The following is a 20,763-nucleotide window of genomic DNA, read 5'->3' as shown; positions in this document are numbered from 1 at the left end:
ATAATTTGATTTATCTGCAAGTGCCTAGTAATAATAGTTTAGTAATAATAGTCTAGTAATAATAGTTTAGTAATAATAGTCTAGTAGTAATAGTTTAGTAATAATAGTTGAGTAATAATAGTTTTGTTAGACCAAGAAATAAACACCTCAGGACAAAGCTGTCCCAGTTTATATGACGTCCCACACTTTCCGAATTCACCCTATATGCGAAAAACAAAATGTAAGCATGAACGGCAAGTTGACAGTGTAGGATCAAAGAACTGACCACAGGTAAACTTACAGTGTCAGTTAGTCAGCGCAGGCTGGTCGCGTGTGCGGAGGAGAGGGACGGAAGCTATACTGTTACATGCGCATTATCACAATGACATCATGGTCTGACTCTGCAGCATTGCATCGTAGATACGGCATGTAAACGGGTGAAAAGAAAAAGGACATGGATACAAATATATTTAATTTCTCAATTTCTCAATAAGAATGAGGAGGTGCTGGTAATATATGCAAGTAACGCAACCGAAGACAGGACCCACTTATTTCAGTGCATATTAGGATTTCCACGGATAATCCATAGTTGCAGCCGTTTTCGCCATGGCTAACTCACGTGGGACAGTGGAGATGGCGTCATTGGAATGTGCTGCCTCGAATCTGGGTGAGAGACTATTGAAACAGTAATAGCCTACTCTCGTTGTTGCTAGCAGGTAGATTTTCCATTTCGCATCAAAAAATATGCCGTTTGTATAGCATTTTTTAACAGCTTCCACCGAAAATAAACAGCAGCACTCAGAAATCTGTAATGTAGGCTAAATACATCTCAGACCCCAACCATTATAAATATAATAGACATACATATTATATGGGTGATAATAGGACAACAGTAGACCTCTGTCAGATAGTAATTTCAAGGTAGGTTACACTTTTAGATTGGTTAGGTCAGTATAAATGACTGTAATTTGTGTCACAGCATGTGAAGCATCACCGGAGCCTGACAGTGGGGCGCTGAGGATGGTACTGGTGGGGAAGACAGGCGCAGGGAGAAGCTCTTCTGGTAACACCATCCTAGGGAGGCAGGCATTCCGGGTGGACATCTCTTCATGTTCTGTAACTGGTCAGTGTGACAGACAGAGTGGAGCTGTGGCTGGGAGGAACCTCACTGTGGTCGACACCCCAGGTTTCTTCGACACGCGCCTCTCCCCTCAGGAGGTGACAGCTGAGGCAGGCCGCTGTGTGGTGCTGTCCGCCCCTGGCCCCCACTCCTTCCTGGTGACCCTTCAGCCTGGCAGGTTCACTCAGGAGGAGCGGGATGCCCTGGAGTGGGTCAAGGCCACTTTTGGACCAGGAGTCCTCAGATACACAGTAGTACTGTTCACCTGGGGTGACCATCTACAGGGAAAAAGCATGGAAGACTTCCTGAAGGAGAGCCAGGAGCTCCAGGAGTTTGTGAGTAGATGTCAGGGGGGCTACCATGTCTTTAGCAACAGCAACAAGATAACAGACTGCACTCAGGTCACAGAGCTCCTGGAGAAGATAGACAAGATGGTGACGCAGAACGGAGGTGGCTTCTACACCAACGAGATGTACCAGGAGGCAATTCTGGGAGAGAGAAGGATGACTCCATTGAAGCAGGAGGAGGATGGGGTGAAGACAGGGCCAGAGCCTCAGGGACCAGAGGCAGAGAGAATGAGAAGGAGGGAAGAGGAGGAGAGGAGAAGAGAGGAAGAGGCAGCCAGAAAGAAGGCAGAGAAGTTGTTCTGGTGTGAGCTGGTGTCTGCCCTGGGGAAGGGGGCGGCAGAGGGAGCTGGAGTAACAAGCAAAGGGAAAGGGAAAGCAGTGAAAAAGGTTAAGGCGATAGAGAGGGCAGCAGCTTTGGCTACCACACCACTGTCAATCACATCAGCTGCCAAAGTGGTGGGAGGAGCTGTGAGAGAGGGAAGTAAAGTGCTTTGCAAACACCGCAAAACTCTCCTACACTGACGGGGACTTTTAATATCCACTATTATTCACTGTATGGTGCTGGGTTATCAGGTAGAAGATGAGGGTCTTAAATAACCTGTCTATTTTTTTCTGTCTCTGAAGTGCAAATTAGTTTTTACACACTTATTTATCACTCAAATGTGTTCTCTGAAAAATCCTCACAATGACTTCATAAGGCAGGCTTGCTAAAGAGCGCCGATGCACTTTCTTCCATTGACAGTCATAGTTGATGAAGCTATTAATGCACTAACACACAGAGGTAAATGATCAGAAAGTGAGTAAGAGTTGGTAGAATACAAAATGCAGTGTAATACCAGTGTAATGGAACTGCCACCATCATCCTTAGTAGAAGCCCAGCCCTGATAGTTGAGGAAGTGATTCTATTTGACCAGGTTGTCATAGTGCCGCGGGAGTAAACAGGCATTCATTATTGAATACTCAATAGAAAAGTCAAGTGTGCTGTGAATTTTTTTAAATGGTGTGAATCGCTAGTGTGAGTATGCAGGAGTAAACATCCTGGTGTGATGAAACACAATTTAAAGTAATCAACACGAAGAACCAGTAAATATACCTTTTACGGACCTGATTTACAAATGGTGAAGGTTCTTTGTATTAAAATGTTGATCATTACAACATGGGAGCCACAGCTGTAAAAGTTTGGCCCACATATACACATGTAGTAGTACCAAGACACTTAGTGTAAGTACCTTTCCATTTTGTTGAAGCATTAATCTGCATTTGCCATTGTAATCCTGGTCTAAAAATGTAGTCAATAAATGTTGAGATATGAATGAACTCTAGTTCGTGAGAAATAACGGTTGATGCCTCATCGCATAGAAAATATATTTACTTTGAACTGTGACATCACACAAATGTGTATTCGTTCTGCTTAATAAAATGCATTAATATTAAAGGAATGGAAATGACTGGTAAAAATCAAAGTACAGAATACAACGTATTTAAGAAGAACCTTGGTTCAGTCAAGAAGTGTACGGATATAAGAGTTACATACATGACTGCGTTCTGTATGGCATCTCCATGGACGTATTATCAGAAAGGGAAGAACATGGCACAACTCTTGACACGGATGGCAAATATCACCCAGAGCAGCCTAAATACATGACTCCCAATGAACTCTGCTTGGTGAAACAATGGAAGCCTTGAAGGTTGGTCACTGTTATATGTAGAAATTGTAAAAAGACAGGAAAGCGGAACAAATGTCTCACATATATACAATGTTTACACCATTTTGATGTAATAACACGTTCAAAATATGCCATTTACTAGAAAAGGAAAAATAAGGCACAAACTCCATTGGACTAATTGAAGAGGGACAATATCTGCCTCCATGAAAAAAAGTATAATAAAAAAGAAAATTCCCACAGTATTCAATTTACTCAATTTCCATTAACATTCAGTTCCACACACTCATGCACAAAAACATAGGACAAAGTTCTTTGGTCATTTTAGTCTAGGGAAAAGCACAGCAACAAACACACCAGGTACCAACATCACGACGGTTGCCCTCTGGGTACAGTATATACCCCCAGGGTATACAGGGGGTACTGTGACACTGCAGACTGTAGTCCATTACTAAGTATGATTGGAGGGCAGAGGTGCTTTCAGTTACTGAACTGCTCAACTGTCGCTTAAAACAGCACTGACTCTCTTTAGATGGGCATGGGCAGGGACATCTTTCCACTTCCTCTGAGCACTGGAGAGGGACAAAGGCAAAGAGGGAAAGGGAAATGGGATGAAATATGTACTAGAAATACAATACAAAGTCAAAATCCCTCCCTGGCTCATACTTACCCCTGGTAACGTAAAGGTAGAAGAAGTCACAGTAGAAAATCGTCTGCACCACACCGGACACCACAGCAATCTGGTCAAAGAAGCCCTCGGTGTGGTAGCGCCACACCCAGTTGGCCAGGTACAGGGCTCGGTAGAGACCCAGGAAGAACAGGTAGTGGGTGGTGATGGACTCTGCCTCGCCGGTCTTGGTGATCATGAAGAGCTGGGGCAAGATGGCCACCGACTCCAAGTAGATGGAGAAGGTCCACAGGATCTGTGCACCAAAGATATGCAGTTGAGACTTCTAGGCCAATATTCCACAAAAGCAAATATTTGGGGTTTTAGTTGCCCCTCATTTACATGATCTATACCATGATGTGATAGAATAGATAACTAAATGATATAGGTTAAATGATATAGGTAACTAACAAAATAAAGGAAATGCTTGAGTAAATGAGGGATACAAAGTATTTTTAAAGCCGGGGCTATTTGCCATCTCCTCATGCTTAGGGTCATGTATAAAAATGCCCAGTTGCACATTATTTTGGCTATCATGGCTAAAAGAGCTCTCAATGACTTGAGTAGAGGTTTAAAGGGTGTGTGTGTCTCAGTCACCAGACCGCAACACAATTGAACACTTATGAGAGATTCTGGAGCGGTGCCTAAGATGCATTTTCCACCACCATCGACAAAACACCAAATGACAGAATTTATTGTGGAAGAATGGCGTCGCATCCCTCTAATAGAGTTCCAGACACTTGTAGAATCGATGCCGAGGCGCATTTAACAGTTCTGGCGGCTCGTGGTGGCCCAACGCCCTGTTAAGACACTTTATGTTGGTGTTTCCTTTATTTTGGCAGTTACCTGTATGTTCAGTAAGTATTGAACCTGGCACATTTACCTCCAGGGGGGCAAATGCATAGTTTTCCAGGAAGGAAAGCCCAGCCACAGGCACAAGTAGGAACTCAACACGGAATGAGTCACTCTCTGAGTTGAAGGTGCTTCTGAAGCGCATGTAGATCAGGTACACAGTGGCATATGCCAAAGCCAGGAACACCACCTGAGCACACAAGACAGAGGGAAGGAGTTTAGGTTAGAACACAAATCATTGATTGGTTGGCTTCTTTGTAGGATACTATTGTCTACCTCACCTTCATAACTGTGTTGTAGATGGAGATTACGCTCGTGAACAGGTCCAAGTATCTTGTAGTGAAGACTAATGCAAAAAGCACCTGAGACTTCCCAGAAATACCTGCAGAAACACACAACAGTCATTAATCTCATGTATGGGGCAGCAGGTAGCCTAGTGGTTAGAGCGTTGGGCCAGTAACTGAAAGGTTGCTAGATCGAATCCCTGAGCTGACAAGGTAAAAAAATATATCGTTCTGACCCCGAACAAGGCAGTTATCCCACTGTTCCTAGGCCGTCATTGTAAACACGAATTTGTTCTCAACTGACTTGCCTAGTTAAATAAAAAAAATATGCAACAATTCAATTTCATGACCGGTGGATGGCAAAACATCATCAATGCGGATATCTGAGGTAGAAACCAGACCAGGGTGCGACTCCCTAAGCAAATATGGTTAGACTGAACTCTTTTGCCACGTAACATTATTGTGCGTCGAAGTAGACAAGACAAATTGATTTACTCTAACCAATTGTAGTCATTGTTGCAACAAAGGAACTGCTGAGTGCATGACATGACTTGAGTTTTTCAGACCAGTACTAAGAGTGTGAGGTCAACTTCCCAACTGAGATGGCCAGATGCATTTACTTGCCTGGCTACCACGGATGCTAGTTTCTTCTCAAAAACGAAGTAGGCCTATTTAGCGAACATAGAGGTTTGAGTCGTCAGGCAATGTGTCCCCAAGTTTGTTAAACAGATATTAGGCCTCTGAATGAGCAAGTCAATAAATCATTAACAGCTAGACTTCCCTGTAAACAAGTGCATATGAAATAATCCCACTGTCAACATACCAGCACAGGATTTGGACCTCCATATCTTCACTAATAGAATGATGATAGCAACGATATGTGACACGTCACCGGCTAGACGGAAGATATTCATAGTGCTGTTTTGGTATTCCAAAAAGAAAGAGCCGAAATATTGGTACAAGTCTGCAAGAATGAGGCCTCAATGTAGTCTTCAGGCGATGTCAAAACAATAACGTATGTAAAACGATACTCCTCTAAAAAATATATAATAACTCCAATGTTCCCAAATGTTATGTCCTCCTGTTCTTTTGAAATCACTACAAATGCTCATAAATGCTCATTCTAGATATTCTGCACAGGGATTCCTCTGCAGCACTTTCCGCAAAGGGCTGGGAAAGTTTGTCAGACCTGTGGCGGTGACGTGGCTGCCAGTTTCTGCAAAATCCGTATTGCCTCTGGCGCTCAAATTACAGCCAGACTGGGGCGTGAAAGCATGAGCATGTCACTGAAGTGGGCTGTCACTAAGAAATAGTCCGTATGTGACCTTCTTCAACAGCAGATGGAGACAAATAGCAGTAAGTAAACAGTTTATTTTACAGGACTATTTGTCCATATAAAACGACATTAATTATGTAGTATTGGTTGTGGCCAATAACTCCATCATTAACCATCCCCGTAGACTCATGATTGTAGGCCTAAATGCTTGTGAAATTCATGTTTATATAAGGTACCCCATCTGCTTCAATTTAAGTAGTTAATTCAATGAAAGTAGTTCATACTTTAAAGTGTTGGCTGCGGTTACCATTATGTTTTTGGCTTAATAGTCTTGTTCACCAGTTAAGAAGAAGCCTGGCATATAGTTTAGCCTACTGTGTCCTAACTAGGGTTGCAAACGGTCGTAAACCTTCGGGTAAATTTCAGGAATTTTCCTGGAAATTTTCCATGGGAAGTTAAGCCAGGGAATTTTGCTAAAATTCGTCAAAAAAGTTAGCTTATAACAGTGAACCTTTTTGTGGGATACACATAAGGCAATTATAGGTCTTGTGACATATCTTGGTTAAACTATCCCCAATTCAATGGAATTGCAACCCTCTGCATTCTTCCATCACATGTACAGCTGATTCTCAAGATCTTGGACAGGAATGGCATGCTATTGAGCCCACATTACTACACTGTCTGAGCCAAAGACTACATGCTTTCTGGTAAGTTTTCATTACAGTACTGGGTGGGGTGAATATATTTTATATGACATGCATGATTTAAAAAAAACTAGTAAATAGTAGCCTACAGCAAAGTTTTTATTTTTTATTTTTTTATTTCACCTTTATTTAACCAGGTAGACCAGTTGAGAACAAGTTCTCATTTACAACTGCGACCTGGCCAAGATAAAGCAAAGCAGTGCAACACAAACACAGAGTTACACTGTCACGGCTGTCGTAAGAACGGGACCAAGGCGCAGCGGATGTTGAGTTCCACATATTTAATTCAAAGAGAAACTTAAATCAAAACCAAATATATTGTAGCAACCCGCACAGACAGCTGTGTGTTATGTGTTAGGCTATTAGTGGGTTGTGTTGTACTTACCAGTGTTTGCGGGGTACGACATGCCAATCAACCTGCTATCTGCCAATCACGGGAATGTCTGGAATGTTCTGATGCCAGGCATCCTGGGGGTTGGCGGAGGGGATTGGCCAGGGGGATGGAGCATTGGCATTTAAGACCAGGTTTAGCCATTGTTCTCTCTCTTACGTCTGGCCTTCACAAGAGAAGCTTACGGTTGGTTTGTGGGTTATCTTTCATTTATTTGAGGTGGGCTACGGCCAAACAGTAGCCTGTGTAAAGTTGGGTTGATAAACCGTCAATTCGTAAACTCAGGCCTCAGTCTGGACAATTGTTCCTTTATGATCTAGTCAGGTCATTACAATATCAATAAAGAACAACTAAACATGACTACATGGTGCACAAACACAAAACAATATCCTACAAACACAGGTGGGAAAAATAGCTACTTAAATATGATCCCCAATTAGAGACAACGATTACCAGATGCCTCTAATTGGGAATCATACAAAACACCAATATAGAAAATATAAACTAGAAGACAACATAGAAATTATAAACTAGAATACACTCTAGTCACGCCCTGACTTACTACACCATAGAGAAACAAGGGCTCTCTATGGTCAGGGCGTGACAGTACCCCCTCCCCAAATGGGGGGGTTAGGGGGGATGACTAGTGTTGGTGGCGGCTCCGGTGCGGGTCGTAGCCCCCCCCCAGACCCCAGATCCGACAATGGCGGGCTCCGGCCCAGGAGCTGGGTTGGACGCCGTGCCTGGGCTGGGCATCGGCGCAGAAGAAGGCTCCTAGCATGAAGCTGGGCTTGCCGCCGTGCCTGGACTGGGCACCGGTGCAGAGGAAGGCTCCGGCCATGGAGCTGGACTGGACACCGTGCCTGGACTGGGCACCGGCGCAGAGGAAGGCTCCTGCCCTGGAGCTGGACTGGACACCTTTCCTGGAAGCTCCGGACCGTGGACCGTCGCAGGAGGTTCCAGACCGTGGACCGTCGCAGGAGGTTCCGGACCGTGGACTGGCGCAGGAGGTTCCGGACCGTGGACCGTCGCCGGAGGTTCCGGACCGTGGACCATCGCCGGAAGCTCTGGACTGGGAACAGTCGCCGGAAGCGCTGGACTGGGAACCGTCGCTGGAAGCACTAGACTGTGAATTGGCACTGGAGGCCTAGTGCGTGGAGCCGGTACAGGACATACCGGACTGGGGACACGCACTTCAGGACGAGTGTGCTGCAGCATTCTCATCGCTACCACCTTTCTCCGGAGTCTTTCATCGAATTCCTCCTCCGACTCCCACACAGGCTCTGGCACTCTCCGCTGCTCGACCGCCAGCTCCATGTTTTCCTCCCCCCAAAGAATCTTGTGGTTTCTTTGGCAGCGGACTGACAACACGCTCCTCATGAAGAATGCGAGGAACCGGCACAGGACATACCGGGCTGAGGAGGCGCACTGGAGATCTGGTGCGTGGAGCCATCACATATGGCACCGGACTGATGACCCGCTTTCTGTGGACGCGAACCCTGGCGTCGTCGCTGTCCTCCATTATTACCTTCCATCTGCCACCAAGGAAGGGTCTCGCATCCACCCATCACTTCTTCCCATGTCCAAAACTCCTTTATCTTGTGGATACGTTGCTTGATCCTCTTTTGGTGGGATATTCTGTCACGGCTGTTGTAAGAATGGGACCAAAGCGCAGCAGATGTTGAGTTCCACATATTTAATTTAAAGAGAAACTTAAACAAAACAAAATATATCAATAAACGAACAACTAAACGTGACTACGTGGTGCACATGCACAAACACAAGGTAGATTGGATGGGCTATTTACAGATGGGCTCTGTACAGCTGCAGCGATCGGTTCGCTGCTCAGATAGCTGATGTTTAAAGTTAGTGAGCTTCAGCGATTTTTGCAATTCGTTCCAGTCATTGGCAGCAGAGAACTGGAAGGAAAGGTCTTGGCTTTGGGGATGACCAGTGAGATATACCTGCTGGAGAGCGTGCTACGGGTGGGTGTTGTTATGGTGACCAGTGAGCTGAGATAAGGCGGAGCTTTACCTAGCTTTACCTACTTTACCTACTTATAGATGACCTGGAGCCAGTGGGTCTGTAGCGAGGGCCAGCCGACGAGAGCATACAGGTCGCAGTGGTGGGTGGCATATGGGGCTTTGGTGACAAAACGGATGGCACTGAGATAGACTGCATCCAGTTTGCTGAGTAGAGTGTTGGAGGCTATTTTGTAAGTTACATCGCCGAAGTCGAGGATCGGTAGGATAGTCAGTTTTACAAGGGTATGTTAGGTGGCGTGAGTGAAGGTGGCTTTGTTGCGAAATAGGAAACCGATTCTAAATACAATTTTGGATTGGAGATGTTTAATATGAGTCTGGAAGGAGAGTTTACAGTCTAGCCAGACACCTAGGTATTTGTAGTTGTCCACATATTCTAAGTCAGAACCGTCCAGAGTAGTGATGCTAGGCGGGCGGGCAAGTGCGGGTAGTGATCGGTTGAAAAGCATGCATTTAATTTTATTAGCGTTTAAGAGCAGTTGGATCCGAAATGGTCAGTGATCTGTTAATTAACTTGGCTTTCGAAGACTTTAGAAAGGCAGGGCAGGGTGGATATAGGTCTGTAACAGTCTGGGTCTAGAGTGTCACCCCCTTTGAAGAGGGGGATGACCGCGGCAGCTTTCCAATCTTTAGGGATCTCGGACGATACGAAAGAGAGGTTCAACAGTCTGGTAATAGGGGTTGCGACAATGCCGGCGGATCATTTATTAAGAGAGAGTCCAGAGAGGGTCCAGATTAGAGAGGGTCCAGATTGTCTAGCCCAGCTGATTTGTACGGGTACAGGTTTACAGCTCTTTCAGAACATCTGCTATCTGGATTTGGGTGAAGGAGAAGCTGGTGAGGCTTGGGCAAGTAGCTGCGGGGGTGCGGAGCTGTTGGCCGGGGTTGGGGTAGCCAGGAGGAAAGCATGGACAGCCGTAGAGAAATGCTTACTGAAATTCTCGATTATCGTGGATTTATCGGTGGCAACAGTGTTTCCTAGCTTCAATGCAGTGGGCAGCTGGGAGGAGGTGCTTTTATTCTCCATGGACTTTACAGTGTCCCAAAACCTTATGGAGTTAGAGCTACAGGATGCAAATTTCTGTTTGAAAAAGCTAGCCTTTGCTTTCCTGACTGACTGTGTGTATTGGTTCTTGACTTCCCTGAAAAGTTGCATATCGGGGACTATTCGATGCTAGTGCAGTCCGCCACAGGATGTTTTGTGCTGGTCGAGGGCAGTCAGGTCTGGAGTGAACCACGAGCTATATCTGTTCTTAGTTCTACATTTTTTGAAAGGGGCATGCTTATTTAAGATGGTGAGGAAATTACTTTTAAAGAATGACCAGGCATCCTCTACTGACGGGATGAGGTCAATATCCTTCCAGGATACCCGGGCCAGGTCGATTAGAAACTCCTGCTCGCAGAAGTGTTTTAGGGAGCGTTTGACAGTGATGAGGGCTGGTCGTTTGACCGCAGATCCATAGCGAATGCAGGCAATGAGGCAGTGATTTCTGAGATCCTGATTGAAAACAGCAGAAGTGTATTTGGATGGCAAGTTGGTCAGGATAATATCTATGAGCGTGCCCATGTTTACGGATTTTGGGTTGTACCTGGTGGGTTCCTTGATAATTTGTGTGAGATTGAGGGCATCTAGCTCATATTGTAGGACTGCCGGGGTGTTACGCATATCCCAGTTTAGGTCACCTAACAGAACTAACTGTGAAGATAGATATGTGTTTAAATCATTTCTAACTTGTTAACAATTTCTGCTAGTTAGTTTTTGCTACCATGTGGGGTTTAGCTTGCTTGAGCCTGCTAACTGAGAAGTGTCAATTCACCTGTTTCCATACATGTTTCATTTTAAAACATTTATCTTACAAAGGAGTTGTTTAACCTAACTGCTTTTCTAATCTTTACAGGAAAATGCCATGGGCACTATCTGATGTGTGGAGACATTTCGCTGCAGCTAATGTAGAAGGAAAAGTTATGTACATTTGCAAATACTGTGCCAAACCATATGTGAAGAATGCAACAAAGATGCAGAATCATCTGGCCAAGTGCATAAAGTTCCTTCAGCGCTCACAACAAGCAACCTCTGACAAAAGTCCCTCTACTGCTATTTGAGGTGAAAATGATGAATCAGATACCTTATCGATAGCAACAGCTCGTGGTCCTCCAGGAATACAAAGTTTTTTTAACTTAATGGAGGAACGTAGTCAGAGAAATGCTGATGGATGTCTTGCTCGAGCTGTGTATGCAACTGGTTCACCTCTGATGCTCACAGGCAATGTGTTTTGGAAGAGATTTCTGAATGTTCTTCGCCCAGCATACACTCCTCCAGCCAGACATGCTTTATCTACTCATTTGCCGGATGCAGAGTTCAGCAGAGTTCAAGTGAAGGTCAAGAAAATCATAGAGAAGGCAGACTGTATTGCAATTATCTCTGATGGGTGGTCAAATGTTCTTGGGCAAGGAATAATTAACTACATCATCTCCACCCTTTAACCAGTATTCTACAAGAACACAGACCAAGGGGACAACAGACACACCGGTCTCTACATTGCAGATGAGCTGAAGGCAGTCATCAATGACCTTGGACCACAGAAGGTATTTGCACTGCTGACAGACAATGCTGCAAACATGAAGGCTGCTTGTCCTACCTTCACATCACACCCATTGGCTGTGCTGCTCATGCATTGAATCTGCTCCTCAAGGACATCATGGCACTGAAAACAATGGATACACTCTACAAGAGAGCCAAGGAAATGGTTAGGTATGTGAAGGGTCATCAAGTTATAGCAACAATCTACCTCACCAAGCAAAGTGAGAAGAATAAGACCACCACGTTGAAGCTGCCCAGCAACACCCGTTGGGGTGGTGTTGTCATCATGTTTGACTGTCTCCTGGAGGGGAAGGAGTCTTAAAGAAATGGCCATATCACAGTCTGCTGATATGGACAGCCCCATCAAGAGGATCCTCCTGGATGATGTATTTTGGGAGAGAGTGGTAAGCAGCCTGAAACCTATAGCAGTAGCCATTGCACTGATTTAGGGAGACAATGCCATCCTGTCTGATGTTCAGACTCTGCTTGCAGATGTAAGAGAAGAAATCCATATTGCCCTGCCCACTTCACTGTTGCCCCAAGCAGAGGAAATTGCAGTTCTGAAATACATCAAAAAGCGTGAAGACTTCTGCCTGAAGCCCATACATGCAATTCACCTGTTACATGCGTACATGTTGGACCCCAAATATGCTGGCAAGAGCATCCTGTCTGGTGCAGAGATCAACAAGGCCTATGGTGTCATCACTACCGTGTCTCACCACCTTGGCCTGGATGAGGGAAAGGTTCTTGGCAGTCTGGCAAAGTACACTTCTAAGCATGGGCTTTGGGATGGAGATGCAATATGGCAGTCGTGCCAACATATCTCATCAGCCACCTGGTGGAAGGGACTTTGTGGATCTGAGGCTTTTTCCCCTGTTGCCTCCACCATCCTCCAAATTCTACCAATATCAGCCGCCTCAGAGCGCAACTGGTCCTTGTTTGGGAACACACTCACCAAAGCACGCAACAGGCTGACCAATACAATGGTTTAAAAATTGGTGGCCATCCGGGCAAATTTGAGGCTTTTTGAGCCTGATAATGAGCCATCCTCAACATTGTTGGAAAGTGACAGTGAAGATGAGGACTCAGAGTCTGATGTTCAAGAGGTGGACATTGAGGATGTCCAGGGAGAAGACATGGAAGACAACCAAAGCTTTAGTTTCTAGACTATCAATGTTGAAAAAGTTTTTGGGAGATGCGATGGATCATTGGGGATCATTCAATATTCCCTTTCTTTTGTTGTTCAGTGAAATCATCCCATGTGAAGAGTCAACTAATTTAATTTAAGTTCAATTCGTAACAATTGTTATTACTTTCTTCTATTGGAAGGATTTAATAATTTGCAATTATGTCTACTTATGATAAGGCAAAAGGTTTATGTTTCAGTCGACATATGATATGGTAAATATATCCAATGCAAAAAACATCTACATTAAAATTGTATTAATATTCATTTGCAAATATTTCCATTAATTTCCATACATTCCCGTTCATTCCCATGGAAAGTTTCCACCTCTGAATTTTTCCCAAAATGTGCAACCCTAGTCCTAACCCACGCCATATACACTTTAAGTATGTGGACACCACTTCAAATTAGTGGATTCAGCTATTTCAGCTACAAATCAAATCACATTTTTGGATTCAGCTATGGCAGCTACACCCGTTGCTGACAGGTGTATAAAGTCAAGCACACAACCGTGCAATCTCCATTGACAGATATTGGCAGTAGAATGGCCTTACTGAATAGCTCAGTGACTTTCAACGTGGCCCCATCATAGGAAGCCACCATTCCAACAAGTCAGTTTGTTAAATGTCTTCCCTGCTAGAGCTGCCCCGGTCAACTGTAAGTGCTGTTATTGTGAAGTGGAAACTTCTAGGAGCAGAACGGGACCGCCGAGTGCTGAATCACGTAGTATGTAAAAATCGTCTGTCCTCGCCTGCAACACTCACTACCGAGTTCCAAACTGGGAGCTTAATGAAATGGGTTTCCATGGCCGTACAGCTGCTAACAATCCTAATATCATCTCGTGCAATGCAGAGTGTTGGCTGGAGTGGTGTAAAGCTCAGCGCCATTGGACTCTGGAGCAATGGAAACGCGTTCTCTGGAGGGATGAATCACACTTCACTATCTGGCAGTCCGACGCACAAATCTGGGTTTGGGGGATGCCAGGAGAACGCTATCTGCCCCAATGCATAGTGACAACTGTAAGGTTTGGTGGAGGAGAAATAATGGTCTGGGGCTGTTTTTCATGGTTCAGGCTAGGCCCCTTAGTTACAGTGAAGGGAAATCTTAACGCTACAGCATACAGTGACATTCTAGATGTATCTGTGCTTAAAACTATGTGGCAACAGTTTGGGGAAGGACCTTTCCTGTTTCAGCACGACAAAGCCCCCGTGCACAAAGCGAGGTCCATACAGAAATGTTTTGTCATGATCGGTGTGGAAGTTGACTGGCCTGCACAGAGCCCTGACCTCAACTAGAGGTCGACCGATGATGATTTTTCAACGCCGATACCGATACGATTATTGGAGGACCAAAATAAGCCGATATCGATTAATCGGATGATTTTTATATATATATATATTTTTTTATATATATACAGTGCCTTGCGAAAGTATTTGGCCCCCTTGAACTTTGCGACCTTTTGCCACATTTCAGGCTTCAAACATAAAGATATAAAACTATTTGTTTTTGTGAAGAATCAACAACAAGTGGGACACAATCATGAAGTGGAACGACATTTATTGGATATTTCAAACTTTTTTAACAAATCAAAAACTGAAGAATTGGGCGTGCAAAATTATTCAGCCCCTTTACTTTCAGTGCAGCAAACTCTCTCCAGAAGTTCAGTGAGGATCTCTGAATGATCCAATGTTGACCTAAATGACTAATGATGATAAATACAATCCACCTGTGTGTAATCAAGTCTTCGTATAAATGCACCTGCACTGTGATAGTCTCAGAGGTCCGTTAAAAGCGCAGAGAGCATCATGAAGAACAAGGAACACACCAGGCAGGTCCGAGATACTGTTGTGAAGAAGTTTAAAGCCGGATTTGGATACAAAAAGATTTCCCAAGCTTTAAACATCCCAAGGAGCACTGTGCAAGCGATAATATTGAAATGGAAGGAGTATCAGACCACTGCAAATCTACCAAGACCTGGCCGTCCCTCTAAACTTTCAGCTCATACAAGGAGAAGACTGATCAGAGATGCAGCCAAGAGGCCCATGATCACTCTAGATGAACTGCAGAGATCTACAGCTGAGGTGGGAGACTCTGTCCATAGGACAACAATCAGTCGTATATTGGCAAACTTTAAACAACACTTTATGGATATCTTTAAGAAATGGCTTTCTTCTTGCCACTCTTCCATAAAGGCCAGATTTGTGCAATATACGACTGATTGTTGTCCTATGGACAGAGTCTCCCACCTCAGCTGTAGATCTCTGCAGTTCATCCAGAGTGATCATGGGCCTCTTGGCTGCATCTCTGATCAGTCTTCTCCTTGTATGAGCTGAAAGTTTAGAGGGACGGCCAGGTCTTGGTAGATTTGCAGTGGTCTGATACTCCTTCCATTTCAATATTATCGCTTGCACAGTGCTCCTTGGGATGTTTAAAGCTTGGGAAATCTTTTTGTATCCAAATCCGGCTTTAAACTTCTTCACAACAGTATCTCGGACCTGCCTGGTGTGTTCCTTGTTCTTCATGATGCTTTTAACGGACCTCAGACTATCACAGTGCAGGTGCATTTATACGGAGACTTGATTACACACAGGTGGATTGTATTTATCATCATTAGTCATTTAGGTCAACATTGGATCATTCAGAGATCCTCACTGAACTTCTGGAGAGAGTTTGCTGCACTGAAAGTAAAGGGGCTGAATAATTTTGCACGCCCAATTTTTCAGTTTTTGATTTGTTAAAAAAGTTTGAAATATCCAATAAATGTCGTTCCTCTTCATGATTGTGTCCCACTTGTTGTTGATTCTTCACAAAAAAATACAGTTTTATATCTTTATGTTTGAAGCCTGAAATGTGGCAAAAGGTCGCAAAGTTCAAGGGGGCCGAATACTTTCGCAAGGCACTGTATATATATATTTGTAGTAATGACAATTACAACAATACTGAATGAACAAACTTAATATAATACATCAATAAAATCAATTGAGTCTGAAATAAATAATGAAACATGTTCAATTTGGTTTAAATAATGCAAAAACAAAGTGTTGGAGAAGACAGTAAATGTGCAATATGTGCCATGTAAAAAAAAAAAAAGATCCTTGCTCAGAACATATGAAAGCTGGTGGTTCCTTTTAACATGAGTCTTCAATATTCCCAGGTAAGAAGTTTTAGGTTGTAGTTTTAATAGGACTATTTCTCTCTATACCATTTGTATTTCATATACCTTTGACTATTGGATGTTCTCATAGGTACTTTAGCATTGTCAGCCTAATCTCAGGAGTTGATAGGCTTGAAGTTATAAACAGCGCAATGCTTGAAGCACAGAGAAGAGCTGCTGGCAAATGCAGGGCAGTGCTGTTTGAATCAATGCTTACGAGCCTGCTGCTGCCTACCCCCGCTCAGTCAGACTGCTCTATCAAATCATGGACTTAATTATAATATAACACACAGAAAAACAAGCCTTAGGTCATTAATATGGTCAAATCCGGAAACTATCATTTTGAAAACAAACCGTTTATTCTTTCAGTGAAATACGGAACCGTTACGTATTTTATCTAACAGGTGGCATCCCTAAGTCTAAATGTTGCTGTTACATTGCACAACTTTCAATGGTATGTCATAATTATATACAATTCTGGCAAATGAATTACGGTCTTTGTTAGGAAGAAATGGTCTTCACACAGTTCGCAACGAGCCAGGCGGCCCAAACTGCTGCATATACTCTGACTCTGCTTGCACAGAACGCAAGAGAAGTGACACAATTTCCCTAGTTAAAATAAATTCATCTTAGCAGGCAATATTAACTAAATATGCAAGTTAAAAAATATATACTTGTGTATTGATTTTAAGAAAGGCATTGATGTTTATGGTTAGGTACACATTGGCGCAACGACAGTGCTTTTTTCACGAATACACTTGTTAAATCACCCATTTGGCAAAGTAGGCTGTGATTCAATGATAAATTAACAGGCACCGCATCGATTATATGCAACGCAGGACAATTAGATAAACTAGTAATATCATCAACCATGTGTAGTTAACTAGTGATTATGTTAAGATTGATTGTTTTTTATAAGATAAGTTTAATGCTAGCTAGCACCTTACCTTGGCTCCTTACTGCACTCGCATAACAGGTAGTCAACTTGCTACGTAGTCTCCTCCTGGAGTGCAATGTAATCGGCCATAATCGGTGTTCAAAAATGCTGATTAAACTTGAAATTGTCCCTAATTAATCGGCCATTCTGATTAATCGGTTGACCTCTAACCTCAACCCCATCGAACACCTTTGGGATGAATTGGAGTGCCAACTGCAAGCCAGGCCTAATCGTCCAACATCAGTGCCTGACCTCACTAATGCTCTTGTGGCTGAATGGAAGCAAGACCCCGCAACAATGTTCCAACATCTAGTGGAAAGCCTTCCCATAAGAGTGGAGACTGTTATAACAGCAAAGCGGGGAACAACTCCATATTAATGCCCATGATTTTAGAATCAAATGTTCGACGAGCAGGTGTCCACATACTTTTGGTCATGTAGTGTACTTTGTCTTGCATTTTTAAAACTTTTTTGTTATACTTCTATACAAAACACATGGTTTTTTGGTTTGCCGAGTCCTGACAATTTTCTTTTGAGCTTTCAACTGTTTATGACACATAATGACAAGTGAGAGCTCATCATTTTGTTTCCATGTTTTGTGTAGTGCTTTGAACTACTCACTATCTCCATCTCCCTGGTTCAACTCTTCATCCCTCTATATTTATCTCCTCCACCTCCCTGCCTACCCTACAATCCTCTTAAATATCTGAATCATCGTCAAAACTAATCACCACCCTCTTCTTGCTTGGCACCCCTCACCCTCCCTTCCTGGTCCCCTGCTCCTAAATTATTGTTCCTGTGTCCAGCAGTGTGATTATAATCCACTCCCTCTGTCTCTCCGTCTGTTGCAAGTCATTGCCCTCCATCATTCCCCTGTACCGAGTGGAAAAACCTCTCCTGAGGATCTAAGTGCTAAGTCCTGAGGTAATAGCAGAGCAAAAACATTTCTGTCCGTTTCAAAGGGACAATTGTGAGTGTATAGTTAGTTGTGTGTTTTAGGGTCTATACCGTCATATAGGCAGTATTCTTCAATGACATTATTTATTTGCCAAATATGTTGCTCTGGTATTACTGAGTTATTACTTATGTTTGTTGTAAAGATAGACATTGAGCATACAGTATATGACCTGTTCATAAACATGTCCAACTGTCCTATTACAAGTATGAAGGGATCGACATTAGAGATAATATAAAGGTAATATGATGGGATTAACATTAGAGATAATATAAAGGTATATGATGGGATTAACATTAGAGATAATATAAAGGTATATGATGGGATTAACATTAGAGATAATATAAAGGTATATGAATGGATCAACATTAGAGATATATGAAGGTATATGAATGGATCAACATTAGAGATAATATGAAGGTATATGAAGGGATTAACATCAGAGATAATATAAAGGTATATGAAAGGATCAACATTAGAGATAATATAAAGGTATATGAATGGATCAACATTAGAGATAATATGAAGGTGTATGAAAGGATCAACATTAGAGATAATATAAAGGTATATGAATGGATCAACATCAGAGATAATATAAAGGTATATGAATGGATTAACATTAGAGATAATATAAAGGTATATGATGGGATTAACATTAGAGATAATATAAAGGTATATGATGGGATCAACATTAGAGATAATATAAAGGTATATGATGGGATTAATATTAGAGATAATATAAAGGTATATGATGGGATTAACATTAGAGATAATATAAAGGTATATGAAAGGATCAACATTAGAGATAATATAAAGGTATATGATGGGATTAACATTAGAGATAATATAAAGGTATATGATGGGATTAACATTAGAGATAATATAAAGGTATATGATGGGATTAACATTAGAGATAATATAAAGGTATATGATGGGATCAACATTAGAGATAATATAAAGGTATATGATGGGATTAACATTAGAGATAATATAAAGGTATATGATGGGATTAACATTAGAGATAATATAAAGGTATATGATGGGATTAACATTAGAGATAATATAAAGGTATATGATGGGATTAACATTAGAGATAATATAAAGGTATATGATGGGATTAACATTAGAGATAATATAAAGGTATATGAATGGATCAACATTATAGATAATATAAAGGTATATGATGGGATTAACATTAGAGATAATATAAAGGTATATGATGGGATTAACATTAGAGATAATATAAAGGTATATGAATGGATCAACATTAGAGATAATATAAAGGTATATGAATGGATCAACATTAGAGATAATATAAAGGTATATGAATGGATCAACATTAGAGATAATATAAAGGTATATGAATGGATCAACATTAGAGATAATATAAAGGTATATGATGGGATCAACATTAGAGATAATATGAAGGTATATGAATGGATCAACATTAGAGATAATATAAATCTATATCTAATGCTAATCTAAAACAATATAGGAAAACCACTTTAAATTGATTTAGATGTGACTTTCTTTTACCATTATACAACTGTCATGGTCTCTGGCTGCCAAGAGGACAGTATAAAGGGTCAGACAGAGTGACCAGACAGGCTACAGTAGAATCTGAGTAGAAGATGACCACAAGATGACTCCTCTGTGTGTGTATTATTAGTCAGTAATCAGCCCTGGGTGTCAGATTAGTCCCCATAACGTTTTGATAGCCACACCTTCCTTCATTACAGTGTACAGGTCAGCTGAGTCAGTGGCCAGCTACATGTCATGAGGAATATTTTGTATCTAGATTTCATTAACACACCTCAAATGCTCATACTTTAGTACCTTTTCTCCAAGCTCCTTTTGCCCCGCAACATCCATTCTCCATCTCCCCTCAGCCACTCGTCAGTCTGTTCTTGGTACCTATCTCAGTCCACCCCCTCACTACTCTTCTATGAGCCTGTCATATGGACAGATATACTCCCACCTTCCTATTGAGGAGGAGAGCGCATTGAAAAGAAGCCCCCTCTGCTCTATAATTTAGGAGCAGAGAAAAGGGAGAGAGAAGATTGTTAAAGGAAATGGTTTCCATAGAAACAATTGTGCTCCATCCATACCCAAGATCAGGAATACTGCACTGGCATACGCTTCTGGGTTGTTTCCATTTAGGTTAATTATCTGCAATTTATTTTCAACATCACAGCAACAACATGTCAAGTTATGATGAGAGTTCAGCGCAACTTCCGATTTCACACGGACCATTAGGTCTATGGATGAAGTTCAGACAAATCCCATATATACTGTCCTCATAAATATATGTTCTCATAAATAACGTGCAAAATCAAGAGAAAAAGAGAACAACTTTACAATCCTACACTTTATAAAGTGTCCTGTTATGTGAAGGACTGAAGATTACCACACCAAGTGCACTAGGCCTGCAGAGTGCCTTGGGGGAGTGTATGACTGTGGTTGGAGACTAACATGCATTGACAGTGAGACTGACTGCACTAGCAGAGATAGTGGGCTAGAAACCAGCCTGAGAGCCACTGTGAGTGGGTAAAGATTTCAAGGAACTGAAATTATGGTTTATTCTATACAGAGTTCAGTACGCAAAATTCAGTCCAAGTGACTTGG

At 42.4% G+C, this 20,763-nt stretch overlaps 2 protein-coding genes across 2 annotated transcripts; one reads left to right on the top strand and one right to left on the bottom strand.

Annotated features, from left to right (window-relative positions):
• Positions 1-328: 328 nt before the first annotated feature.
• Positions 329-3,311, top strand: LOC115110505 (GTPase IMAP family member 7-like). The gene is made up of 2 exons (XM_029636228.2): positions 329-646; positions 959-3,311. The coding sequence occupies exons 1-2, from the start codon at positions 586-588 to the stop codon at positions 1,966-1,968; spliced, it is 1,071 nt and encodes a 356-aa protein (XP_029492088.2). The 5' UTR covers positions 329-585; the 3' UTR covers positions 1,969-3,311.
• LOC115110506 (ER lumen protein-retaining receptor 3-like) lies at positions 2,798-6,152 on the bottom strand. The gene is made up of 5 exons (XM_029636229.2): positions 5,737-6,152; positions 4,911-5,011; positions 4,661-4,819; positions 3,781-4,033; positions 2,798-3,682 (listed from the first exon to the last, which is right to left on the bottom strand). The coding sequence occupies exons 1-5, from the start codon at positions 5,825-5,827 to the stop codon at positions 3,639-3,641; spliced, it is 648 nt and encodes a 215-aa protein (XP_029492089.1). The 5' UTR covers positions 5,828-6,152; the 3' UTR covers positions 2,798-3,638.
• Positions 6,153-20,763: the final 14,611 nt, after the last annotated feature.

This window comes from Oncorhynchus nerka, linkage group LG26, assembly GCF_034236695.1.
Source record: "Oncorhynchus nerka isolate Pitt River linkage group LG26, Oner_Uvic_2.0, whole genome shotgun sequence".
NCBI lineage: Eukaryota > Metazoa > Chordata > Actinopteri > Salmoniformes > Salmonidae > Oncorhynchus > Oncorhynchus nerka.
Note: the sequence above shows the minus strand (reverse complement) of the source record. Positions and strands in the feature narration are given on the sequence as shown.